This window comes from Heterodontus francisci, chromosome 7, assembly GCF_036365525.1.
Source record: "Heterodontus francisci isolate sHetFra1 chromosome 7, sHetFra1.hap1, whole genome shotgun sequence".
NCBI lineage: Eukaryota > Metazoa > Chordata > Chondrichthyes > Heterodontiformes > Heterodontidae > Heterodontus > Heterodontus francisci.
Genome location: NC_090377.1, coordinates 124,666,729 through 124,680,096, shown reverse-complemented (window position 1 = coordinate 124,680,096; position 13,368 = coordinate 124,666,729). Strand labels below are relative to the sequence as shown.

The 13,368-nt window shown below is 43.8% G+C and overlaps 1 protein-coding gene across 1 annotated transcript in view; it reads right to left on the bottom strand.

Annotated features, from left to right (window-relative positions):
• Window positions 1-10,510, bottom strand: part of LOC137372308 (Krueppel-like factor 7) — a 73,927-nt gene extending 63,417 nt beyond the window's left edge. The window contains exon 1 of the mRNA XM_068036122.1: window positions 9,977-10,510. Within this exon, the coding sequence (XP_067892223.1) occupies window positions 9,977-10,078 (102 nt within the window). The 5' untranslated portion in view covers window positions 10,079-10,510. The remainder of the gene's footprint in view (window positions 1-9,976) is intronic.
• Window positions 10,511-13,368: the final 2,858 nt, after the last annotated feature.

The window sequence follows — 13,368 nt, the reverse complement described above, 5'->3', positions numbered from 1 at the left end:
AAGTGCTTTATGCCCAATGTACTTTTGAAGTACAGTCACTGTTGTAATGTAGGAAATCTGGCAGCCAATTTGCACACAGTAAGCTCCCACAAGCAGTAATGTGATAATGACCAGATAATCTGTTTTACTGATGTTGATTACAGGATAAATATTGGCCAGGACAACCAAGGAGAAGTCCCCTGCTCTTCATCAAAATAGTGCCATGGAATATTTTATGAATAGATGGGGTATCAGTTTAATACCTATAGAGGAAGCACCCCCTCAATACTGCTCTGGGAGTGCCAGCCTAAACTTTGCACTCAAAAGCAGGTCTTGAACAGACAACCTTCCTACTCAGAGGCAACAGTGTCACCCACTGAGCACAGCTAACACTGACATTTGTCACTGCTTGAAGTGGGGAAGGAGCCCTGACTGCACTTGGAGCCCAAAACACCAAGGCTTCTTCAATCGGGCTCTGCTTTTCCCCAAAACTTGGGTTATTGCATTCAGCCAAATCCAAAGCGATGGGTGGGGGCGAGGAGAGGAGGTGTGTAGGAGACTGGTATCACGGGACAAGTTCTGATGGAGTTCTGCCAATAATGAAGATTCAGAAGATAAACAGAAAGGATTGGGCTGCCAGAAGGAATCAAACAGGCCTCTCTAGGTACCTCGACAATTCCCAGAGGCCAAATCAAACTGATGCTCCTGTTCAAAATCAGACGGCTTGTGACTCCACTGAAGACACAGTGTGTTAAAGCATACAAATGCAGGGACTTTGGGTCAGTAAAGGGACTACATGGAACTGTATTTAAACTAAACGGTCCTTAAAACGGCAATGCATAAATCTCCCTTCAAAAGAATAAAGCATGGCAACGCATAAATCTCCCTTCAAAGGATAAAGCAGAAATCCCATCAGAATTTCACGGCAGAGCGATCAATCTTTAAAAAAAAACTCATTTTTAAGTCCAAGCAGCACAAGGAGCGTCGAGACACTGAGTCGTGACCCTTAAAATCAGCTGGTTGGACAGCTCCCTTACTGAAAACAGATCGTGATGACAATTTAAAGATTCCCTTCATTTAATGCTCTCTCAACTCAGTCCCCCCCACTCCCCGCATTACCAAACTAAACAGAACCCCTCCCACCCCCTCAGTAAGAGACAGGGCATTGTCACTTGAGAATTCAGAGACTGTTTTTTTTAAAAAAGTAACACGCGCTCGATCCAGCCTGCAGCGGATTCTCAAAGCTGTCACTCAGCCATACCGTGATGTGCTTGCTATACGTGTCTCTCACAAACACACGCGTGACTGTGTTGTGACAATTGCGTGCACTTCAAATAAAACCTCAGCTGGTTGGCAAACAGAAGACAGCACTGGGACATAAACCGCTGGCAGTGTCTGGTGATAGAAGCTGTTTTGATACTTGTCTACTAATTAAGAATAGATTAACAGGTTATACAATTAATAATTGGAAAGAAAGAACTTGCATTTATACAACCTCTCTCACGACATCAGGATATCCCAAAGTGCTTATTATTTTTTTTTTTTAAGAAGTGTAGTCGCTGTTGTAATGTATGGAAATGCAGCAGCCAATTTGCACACAGCAAGCTCCCACAAACAGCAGTGAGATAATCTGACTTTGCGATGTCGGGTGAGGGATAAATATCGGCCAGGGTGCTGGGGAGAACTCCCATACTCATCTTTGAATAGTGCCACGGGACCTTTCCAACCAACGGGACTGACAGGGCCTTGGTTTGACGCCACCTGAAAGACAGCACTTCCGACAATACAGCACTCCCTCAGTACTGCACTGGAGCATCAACCGAGATTTTGCACTCAAATCTCTGGTGCGGCTTCAATCCACAAGCTTCTGACTCAGAGGCGTGAGGCAAGCACTTCTTCGCATAAAGGATAATGGAAATCTGCAACTCTCTTCAACCAAAAGCTGTCGAACTGGGGGTCAAGTGAAAATTTCACAAGAGAAATTGATAGATTTTTGTTTCAGTAAGAGTATTAGGAGATACAGAATCAAGGCACAGAGATGGAATTAAAATAGAGATCAGCCATGATCTAATTAAATGGGGAAACAAACTTGTGGGGCTGAATAGAATGTCCATGTTTCCATCCGTACCCCAGTGTTGCACATGACAGACCTGTACCCACCAGTACAGTACCCGTGTGATACAGTGACAGACCTGTACCCACCAGTACAGTACCTGTGCGATACAGTGACAGACCTGTACCCAACAGTACTGTATCCGTGTGATAGTGAGAAGCCTGTACTCACCAGTACTGTACCCCAGTGTTACACAGTGACAGACCTGTACCCACCAGTACTGCACCCCAGTGTCAGTGACAGACCTGTACCCACCAGTACTGCACCCCAGTGTCAGTGACAGACCTGTACCCACCAGTACTGCACCCCAGTGTCAGTGACAGACCTGTACCCACCAGTACTGCACCCCAGTGTCAGTGACAGACCTGTACCCACCAGTACTGCACCCCAGTGTCAGTGACAGACCTGTACCCACCAGTACTGCACCCCAGTGTCAGTGACAGCCCTGTACCCACCAGGACTGTACCCCCTTGTTACACATTGACAGATCGGTACCCACCAGTACTGTACCCCATGTGATACAGTGACAGACCTCAACCCACCAGTACTGTACCTCGTGTGATAGTGACAGACCTGTACCCACTAGTACTGTACCCAGTGTTACACAGTGACAGACCTGTACCCACCAGTACTGTACACCAGTATTACAGTGACAGACCTGTATTGAGTGTATATGGAACAATTTTCTGTAAGAATATGCTTGATCCAACAAGAATATCAATTTAATGATGAGTAATGAGCCTGTATTAGTCAATAATCTAACAGTAAGGGAACACCTAGCTAACAGTGACCATAAAATGATGAAAGATATTGAGATTGAGGAAGAAAGATGACTCATGAACCAATGCTTTAAATTTACGTAAGGCAGATTTTGGTGGTATGAGGCACATATCGACCACAGTAGACTGGGCAAAACTCCTGATGGATAAAGCTACAGATGAACAGTGGGATGTGTCGAAAATAGTGTTTGGTTGAATACAAGACCTACACATTTCCCTAAAGTGCAGGCGCTCTACATGTGTAATTAAACAAACATGGTCGGGAAGGGAGATACAGCATTAAATTAAAATAAAACAAAGAACAGTTGAGATCCCAGGGACTGGGTGAGATATCAAGGACAGCAAAGTGATACGAAGGAAGTGGGAAAAATAGGAGAAAAAGCTTACAAGGATATCACTAAACAATATAATACATTAAAAGAGTGGCTTATAGTAATATAGGCCCCTTCATGACAGACGCAGGTGATATAATTGGAAATTAGGAAATGGCAGACTTACTAAATATCTATTTCTTTACAGCAAAGGACAAGGATAAAGTACCAGAGACACAAGAAAAATGAAAAATAAATCAATGGGAGGAATTAACTAGATTCAACAGAAGTAAAAAAAAAAATCATAATAGAGAAACTAATCATAATAAAGATAGACAAACCTCCAGGACCTGATGGCTTTAATCCCCAGGGTTTTAAAAGAAGTAGGTGAGGAAATTATTGATGCGTTAAGTCATGATCTTCAAAAACTTTCGTGATTCAGGAATAGTCCCCTGGGATTGGAAAACTGCCAATGTCACTCCATTATTTAAGACGGATAGAAGCGATAAACTGGAAAATTACAGGCCTATTAGTCCAACATCAGTTCTTGGGAAGTTACCAGAATCTGTTATTATGGGCACAGTGACTGAGCACTTGTACAAATATGAACTGATCAAAGGCAGCCAGCATGGTTTTGTAAAGGACAAGTCATGTTTGACAAACCTAGTTGATTTTTTTTTTTTAAAAGAGGTAACAAACATGATAGCTAAGGGAGTATCTATAGCTTTCATTTATATGGGCTTCCAGAAGGCATGACAAGGTTCCACATAAGAGACGAAATTAAGAGTGCATGGAACTAGAGGCAAACTGTTGGCTTGAATAGGGAATTGGTTAGGAGGTAGCAGATGAAGAGTATGGATAATGTGTATGTACTTAGGTGGGCAGGAAGTGGCTACTGGTGTCCCCTGGGATCTATACTGGTGCTTCAGCTTTTCACTATATTATAAATGACTTGGATGAAGGAATAGGGAGTTGTAAATCTAGGGTTACTGACAACATCACGTTAGGTGGCACAGTAATTAGCATAGATGGGAGCAGAGTTGCAAAGGTTCATCGCCAGATTAAGTGAGTGGGCAAAGCTGTGACAGATGGACCTCAACGTGGGGAAAGTAGGCAGTCATCCTCTAATGGAATATTGGCCTTTATTCAAGGGGGTCTGGAATGTAAAGGGGTGGAAGTGATGTTTACAGCTGTACAGAGCTCTGGTTGGACCCCACTTGGAGTACTGCATTCAGTTCTAGATACCACACCTCAGGAAGAATATATTAGCCTTGGAGAGGTGTGCGTATATCAGAACGATACCGGTTCTAGAAGGGTTTAATTATGAGGACAGGTTCCATAGACTATGTTTGCATTCCCATGAATGTCAAAGATTAAGGAATGATCTAGTTGAGGGGTTTGAAATGATAAAGAGTAGTTATAAGGTAGAGAGAGAGAAACTATTTTCTCTAATGGGGAGCCCAGAACAAGAGAGGGAATAACCTTAAAATTCGAGCTAGATTTTTCTGGGATGATGTCAGGAAGCACTTCACACAGCATGGTAGTGGAAATCTGAAATTCCTCTCCCACAAAAATGTTGAGGCTGGGGGAGGATCGGGGGGGGGGGGGGGGGGGGGGGGGGTGGGGGAGGTGGGTGTGAGAACAATAAAACAATTTAAAACTGAGACTGCTAGATTTCAGTAACGGGTTACAGAACCAAGGCGGGTAAATGGAGTTATGGTACAGAACAGCTGTGATCTAACTGAAAAGCGGAACAGGTTTAAGGGATTGAATGGTGTACCCCTATTCCAATCTTCATTTCTATTGTACCCCACTGTTACACAGTGGCAGATCTGTATCCACCAGTGCTGTATCTGTGTTACAGTCACAGTCCTGTATCTCACTGTTACAGTGACAGACCTGTACCTGCCAGCATTATGCAGCGAGATCAATGCTAGATGAAACCAAGTTTGCAAGCTCTGAATAAAGATTGTACTGCTACGTGTTTTATCGCTATTTGATGTGAATACAATATGAAAATTCCATCCAGCAGCTGTTCAACTCTACTGGAATCTAAGTGACAGCTCAGCACTCAATACCTTGTCGCACTGCACTCTCTTCGAGCTCTGGGTCCTCAGAGATTAAAGCACCAAAGCATCTATTTTTAAACAGTACTTTTTAAACACTGAGCACTATAACCAGACAAAAGAACAGGCTTTGGACTGAGAACTGGCACCTTGTCACTCCAATCGTTCCCCCACTTCAGCTGGAGCACCCTCGGCTCACCCTGCTGGAGTCAGCATGTTTGTGGCTTCAAGTCCTGAACACATAATTCAGGTTAACACTGCCCAATGTAGTACTGAGGGAGTGCTGCACTGACGGTGATGCTGCCTTTTTGGTGAGAAGTTAAACCAAGGCCCGGTCTCAGGTGGATGTAAATGATCCTGCGGCAATATTTTGAAGAAGAGCAGGGGTGTTCTCCCCGGTGTCCTGTTCACCATTTATCCCTCACCCAACATCAGCAAAACAGAATATCTGGTCATTATCACACAACTGTTTGTGAGATCTTGCTGTGTGCAAATTGGCTGCAGCGTTTCCCATTTCTCAACCGTGACTACACTTCAAAAGTACTTCATTGTCTGTAAAGTGTTTCGGTACATCCCGAGGATGTGAATGTGCTACATAAATGCAAGTCTTCCCTTTTCCAGGGTACGAGAATTAAACACAGGTCAAAGTTTATTTTATCTGCGATACAAAAAGAACATCTCTCAGAGAACGGGGGCTGGGCAAAGGAGGGAGGCAGGACATGCGTAAAGGTGAGTCGGCCAACTTGACTGCTGCACTGTGCGGACTGGCAACATGCCGAGCTGGCACCAATTCTCTGTGCAGCACTGTACCAAACCTACCCATGTTCAAGAGGAGCCATAAAACCCATAGAAGACCAACTTGTGCCACCTAATTACATTGACATAGCTCAGGAGGGAAGTTCATGTGCCCACCCTGTTAGAACATTGGGTGAAGAATTAAGGAACCAACATTGAAACACACAGCATAGGAGGCCATTCGGCCCATTTGTCCCCCCATAGCCCTGCAAATGTTTTCCTTTTCAAGTACTTATCCAATTCCCTTTTGTAAGTTACTACTGAATTTGCCTCCACCACCCTTTTAGGGTATTCCAGATCGTAACAACTTGTAATAACTGCATGAAAAATAAAATCTCACCTCCCCACCAATTCTTTTACCATTTACCTTACACCTGTTTCCACTGGTTATCATGAAAAAAAATATCTAAATTTCTACGTAACTCCCAGTTAAGCCAACTAGCTCAACTGAAACAAAGCACGAAAAGCATTCAGCCAAATGGAAATGTTCCAGCTCAGTGGCAGTTGTAGCTTACACAAGTGCCAAAAATGTATTTAGCCTTTCAATTGGGTGACGGGTGACTGGTGTATGTGTATATTGTGAACGTGATCACTAATTGAGGCTGCTGCTGGGAGAAGTCATCCTCTCTCTGATGCCAACTGATACTGTGCAAGGCTTGTAATACACATGACAACAAAGAACTTGTCCTGGGATCTCGTGAAGCTTCAGCAGCTCTCAACAAATACCCCATTATCACTTTTAAGAGCAATCCGTCAGTTATGGTGGATGTCCTCTATCATCCAGGATTCCATCCATCTCCATGGAACTACAAGTACAGATTACCTCCCTCCCTCCCCAGGGCCCAAATCACTTAAACCTGGAATACCCACTTCAGCACAAAATCTAGGCTGACACTCCAGTGCAGTATTGATGGAGTTCTGCACTGTTGGAGGTGCTGTCTTTCGAATGAGATTTATTTTATTTAGAGATACAGCACTGAAACAGGCCCTTTGGCCCACCGAGTCTGTGGCGACCAACAACCACCCATCCATACTAACCCTACAGTAATCCCACATTCCCCATCACCTCCCCACACTAGGGGCAATTTACAACGGCCAATTTACCTATCACCTGCAAGTCTTTGGATGTGGGAGGAAACAGGAGCACCCGGCGAAATCCCACGCAGACACAGGGAGAACTTGCAAACTCCGCACAGGCAGTACCCAGAATTGAACCCGGGTCCCTGGAGCTGTGAGGCTGCGGTGCTAACCACTGCGCCGCCCATAAATGATGTTAAACTGAGGCCCCATCTGCCCTCTCAGGTGGACGTGAAAGATCCCACAGCACTATTCTCCTTTGGTGTCCTAGCCAGCATTTAACCCTTAACCAACATCACTAAAACAGATTAGATGGTCATTAAAACAATGCTGTTTGTGGGAGCTTCCTGTGCACAAATTGGCTGCAATGTTGCCTACAACAGTGGCTACACTTCAAAGGTTCGTTGCCCTTAAGCACTTTGGAATGTCCTGATGTTGTCAAAAATGCAAGTCTTTCTATTTAAAAGCAGGCCATGGATATAGTACAAGGTTGGGGGAGGGTGTGCGGTTACAGGCTCAAAACCGATGCAAGGCAAGGCACAAATGGAATGTAACAGTCGGCTTTTTTGAAGGCGGAAAAGTGATTGACACATAGAATGGACTCTTACAGGTGGAAAGTGGACAAAAACCCTGTATTCCTTTAAAAGAGAGTTGGATGTGTGATGGGGAGTTGGGAATATTGCTGTCTTAAATGGATGAGTAAAGGTAATCTAAATGGCCGTCTTCATCTATCGTATGCCCCAACTGAGCAAGCGGCTAAAGGTTCTAGTCCCAGTTAGCAATGCTCAAAACCTCCTACCCAAAGGACCAAAGACTGGCTCCACCTGTAATTCTTCCTCCGCATGGGACGAAGGGGGGGTGAAAGGAATGTAGGGATGGAAAGAAAGAGAGGAAGGAAGTGGGCTGAATGAAAGGGGAGGAGAGAGATAAAACAAGGAAGAGAAAGATTTTTTTTTCCACTCAGCATCTTTCCAAACAGACTGGCAACTCATTACAGGGGCTGGTGTTGGGAAAGAGGATCACATGGGCACAGGAGGTGGCCATTCAGCCCCTCAAGCCTGTTCTATCATTCAATGAGATCATGGCTGATCTGCACCTCAACTCCATTTACCTGCCTTTTCTTGACATTTCGATACCTTTACAGAATAAAAAAAATCTCAGACTTCAAAGCTCCAGTCAACCCATTGTCCACAGCCTTACAGGGGAGAGAATTCATGATTTGCACAATCCTTTGTGTGAATAAAGTGCTTCCTGATTCTACTCCTGAATGGCTTCGCTCTAATTTTTATTATGGCCCATTGTTCTGGGCTCCCACACCAGAGTTTCCATCTAGTCTATCGAATCCTTTTCATGTTACAGGCCTCAATTATATCAATCCTTAATCTGCTATACTGAAGGAAAATACAAGTCTAGCATATTACAACTGTCCTCAGAACTTAACCCTTTTTAGCCTCAATTATCATTCTAACGAATTTGCACCCCCTCCAAGGCCAACGGGGCAAGATTCGTAGAGGTGAAACAATAAATTCTCAAAGGCGCAGGGCGCATTGACATGCCAAAATGCACACACCATGAAGTCCCTTTAAAAGAAAACAAATGTCATTTCCCCCCCCCCCCCCCCTTGAAAAAAATGTTACCACAGCCTTCAAACACATTAACTGCAAAATCCTGAAACTAAGAGTCCAACTGACTCCACAGTCAATGGAGCATCTCAAGTCACTGTTCTAAAATGTTGCAAAAGGGAATACCATGAACCGGTTACAACACAAGAGATACAGTGGAACACTACCACAGAAAATTGCCACAGGTAATATCCAGCGTAGGTTGAAATTTTAACACCTTCATTCAGCAAGCCCGGTGTAATTGATTATATACTTGGGGGGAATCATGATTTTATAGATGCAAAAGGCAACAACCGCCTTTACTAATAATTAAGCCTATGGTATGCTTTATTAGATAGAATCCTATTACATTAAGCACTGGTTAACTCGCATTTCTTTAATCACGGCTGTATTGTGTTGACCCGGTTATTAGCATGTGAAGCCCTAAACGCTACAAATCCGCCACTTAATCAGGTATTTGTTATTTTTCATTGAGGGCTGGGATGTTCAGGCAAGACCACCGTTGAATTTTTCCCATTTGAAGTGACAAGTAGAAACTGGTCAGTTCAATTATAGAGAGTGAAAAAAGCCCCTAACCACCCCTCCTCTCTCCCCAACTTAAATCAATGCCACAATCCGGGGGACGGGGGCTTTTTAAAAAGAGAGTAAAGGGTTGTTGATTAAATGGCTGCAAGGATTCAGATCACAATGTATAAAGCAGGAAGGAAATCCCACTGGGGCGCTTGTAAAGGTGAACCGGGATGAGGAAGTACAGCTGACACATTTGAATTTAAAGTCACAGAGGAACCGGGGGGGGGGGAATCTCTGCTTGCTAGTTTGTTATTTCATTGTCTTCAGCTGGGGCAGGAACTCATTACATCTCTTCAAAATAAGACAAAAATGTATCCAATTTTGTATCCGTGTTTCTAAGCCATTGATATATTTGACTTTCCCCCCGTATATATAAAATTCACTACAATCTACACTGACAGGGCTTTAATGCAAATAACATTCAATAAACATAACTCCTGATTTCTTTCAATTTTTAAAAAAAGTTGCTTTAACTCTCTAACGTGGAGCCACCGATATGGAGAAAGGGGTCAGCATCCTACTGACAGTTGCAATGACTCTGTCTGGTGCTGAGTTAGTAATATTTCCCCTTCCTCTCCACGCATATCACCTTAAAATAAAAGCTGAGCCGCACCAGAAGGCGTTCTGCCGGAGCCTGTGAAATAATACTGTTTAAAACATTCACCTGCTGCCAGTTCTCCTCCAAAGAAGGCTGCGAAGAAAAATAACCCGTGTCGTGGACAAGTTGTAGCTCCTGGAATATACTGTAATTCGCCAAAACATCCATGGTGGTGATGATGGGATGGGGAGGAGGGGGAAGAGAAAGGAAAGGGAGGGGGAAGGGAAAGAGAAGGGGTGATTATTGATAGCAATGAAGAGCAGATCGGATCCCTCTGCAATTTGCCCCCAAAATGCAGCCAGTCTTTGCTATTCCAACCAATGCAAAGCAAATCTCTCTTTTAAAAAAAAATTGGAAAGTCAGTGTCTTTGATTGGAATCCTTCTGCAGACTCCGACGCCAGCAGATCTTTGGACAAGAATGGGCTCAGGGACATGTGATGTCCATGTATTTCCGCATTGGCGATGCTTCTCCTTTGCAATTCTTGCTTTATTTTTCTCCCTCTCTCCCTGCCTCTTTAGCAGAACGCACCACTGGGCTCCAATGCAAAGGGGGAGACAAACGAGAGAAAAACACACACACAGTGAACACAGCGGCTGACAGGGGAGTTGCAAACAGTACCTGTCAATCAAAGCGGCCGGTTGCACCGTATAAGGGAAGCAGGCGATGATGTAACCACCGGCCAATGGGAGAGCTGGAGAGGGAGTGAGTCATCGCTCTCTCCCTCCCGGAGCGCGGCAGCGGATGAGACGCGCCTGCTGATTGGTTGTTCGCTGGTCTCCTGCTCCCTTATATGGCAGTGCAAGGGAAGCTATTTTTAGAGCTCTATATAAAGGCTGCAATTGAGAGTAAGCCAGAGAGAGAGAGAGAGAAGGGAGGTAGTTGGTTGCAGGAGCAGAATCTTCATCTTTGCCCTATAATATACGTCTATAATAAGAAACAGGTACAAATTGACAGCAGCAGGAAGAGTTGAGACAGTACAACATTTTTGGTGGGACTCCGAATTAGAACTGATGTATGTTCAGCAGCTCCTGAGTGTGTATTAAAGTTGTATCATTATTATTGCTCCATCTGTATTGCAATGCTGACGCTTTGGAATGCTTTGAGAGCTGCCCATTGAGTAATTGATAATTAAAACAATTCTCCTCCCACATACGCAAATTTGATAACATAGTAGGTACTCGATTGGTAAATCTCAATCCCCACCCCTTCTCCCAAATCCAGATCCACACCAGTTCTTCCCAAATCCAGATCCACACCAATTCTCCCAAACCCTGATGCACACCAGTTTTACCAAGCCCAAATCCACACAATGTCACCCTCACACAAGGAGAAATTATGAACTATAAAATGAACTGATGAATTGAACTCAAAATGGACACCATTTGCTGCAAAGCAAGCAAGATGGAGTAAGAGGTCAGGTGACCTCTCCTGTACTGTGAATTAGAGGCCTGCTTCCCGGCTCGAACCCGATGACGTGTCGGGTTCGGGTCCGGTCGGGCCCATCTTCCGGGTACGGCTTTCAGGCTCGGGTCAGGTCGAGTCGTGTCGGGCTGGACACACACGGTAAGTGCTCTGCTGGTAAGTATTAAAAATAAAAAACTTACCTGAGCTGGGAGTCCAGGATGAAACGGAGTCTGCGCAGTGAGCGAATGATGTCACTATGACATCATCACGCATGCGCTGCGGCTTCCTGGAGTTTCCGAGTCGGAAGGTAAGTAAACGGATGGTCGGATCCGGGTCGAGTTGGGGCCGGGTCAGGCTCAGGGCAAAATTGGAGGGACTCGGGCTGGATCAGGCTCAGGTCTGCTGTGAATCGGTCGGGTTCTTTTTTCCCGATCTGAGCAGGCCTCACCTGTGAATACAAATGGTAACTGCTGGAACCCTGAACCAATTGTCATGTCTGGTTAAGTGTTCAAGAAAGTATTAGAAATGTAAAAGGCCCATTCAATGTTAATGGCTACCCCTCTTCAACGAGTTGGTCTAACAATGACTTTGCAGATATGGAGACTCCAGACTCAAACTCAAGATAAAGGGTGTGAAAAACACCACTTTATCAAGATGGCATAGAGATGAGCAACATCCAAACCCATTGTCCAACAATGGCCACACGATCAGATACCATTTATGAAAACACAATGGGAGAGAGATGTGGGTCACCTGACAGAAACCAAGTTTTTGATAAGGAGTTTTTAATAACAGACATGTTTTGGTGCAAAAAAGCAGAAAGCCAGAAGGAAGAGAGACCCAACCCAGCAAGAAGAAGGACCCTGCCAGAATACCATCTTTAAAACTACCTAGAGATAGAGACAAAAGATGACCTTGAAACTCCCTACCTGAGAAATTGTAACAGGATTTTTTTTGCCATTGGACTGTGATTGAGATTTAGCCAAACCAAGTCTGAAGTAAAGCATCTGTCCTCCTGAAACTTTCCAAAGTTTGATGTCAGTAACCAGGGAAAGGAAAAACATGCCTGCACCACTTTTTAAAACTTCCTCCTGGAGAAAAAAGCCAGGTTTCACAACGAACTCTGTTTAAAACCCATCGAACCTAAATGCATGCTATCTTTTAATCTCTATCTTTTCTCTGATGTGTGCGCATGTGTGTGTGTATGAGAGAGAGTGAGAGAGTGGGTGAGGTTGTGAATATTTTCGGATAATGTTTAATAAACATTTATCTTTCTTTAAACCTATGTCTGCTTACTGACCATTAAAGTGCTAACGGGTTAAAACACAATTTTAATCAAAACACACTGTCTTCAGTAAATTGAGAGGTGAAAAGTGGAAATCGTCCTATCAGTTCCCCCCTGTCCGTAACAACCAGTTTTGCCAAATCCAGAAAGCATTACCCTACCTGAACTGTAAATATCTTCCCGCCATCGTCCTGTACGACCTGCATTTTTAAAAAAAGAATAAAGTACGCAGGTTAACAACCTTAATAAAGGTCAGGTATTGCATCTTTTATTGAGAAACGGTCAGGATTCCTGAATTTGGTCACAAAAACACTGCTCTAGGTCCCAGATTTCAATTAAAACAGAATTTCATGTATTTTATCAACATCAATCAGTGGTCCTAATAATATATTCTTCACTATATGATATAGCACCCCTATTATAAAACAGCCTATCTTCCAACTCAGCATGAGCAACATCACAGGAGATCAGTGAGTTCACCCATATATAGAAATACCTTGTGTCTAGTGCAAGTCTATGATACCTAAGGATATCACACCTCAAAATATTACACTTGAGAAATGGCAAAGCTCAAAGTGCAGCAGTTAAATTACACTTGAAAGTGCATGTCATGCTTGTACCTCAATGGCTCAAATATTAATTTCATGAAACTCCATCAAACCACAAAGGAGCATGAGGGAAAGTACCAATCAGAGAGTACCAAGGGCGAAGAAAAGCTACCAGTCAAGAATCAGCAAATTGCTACCATCTTTTTAAAAAAAAGAATA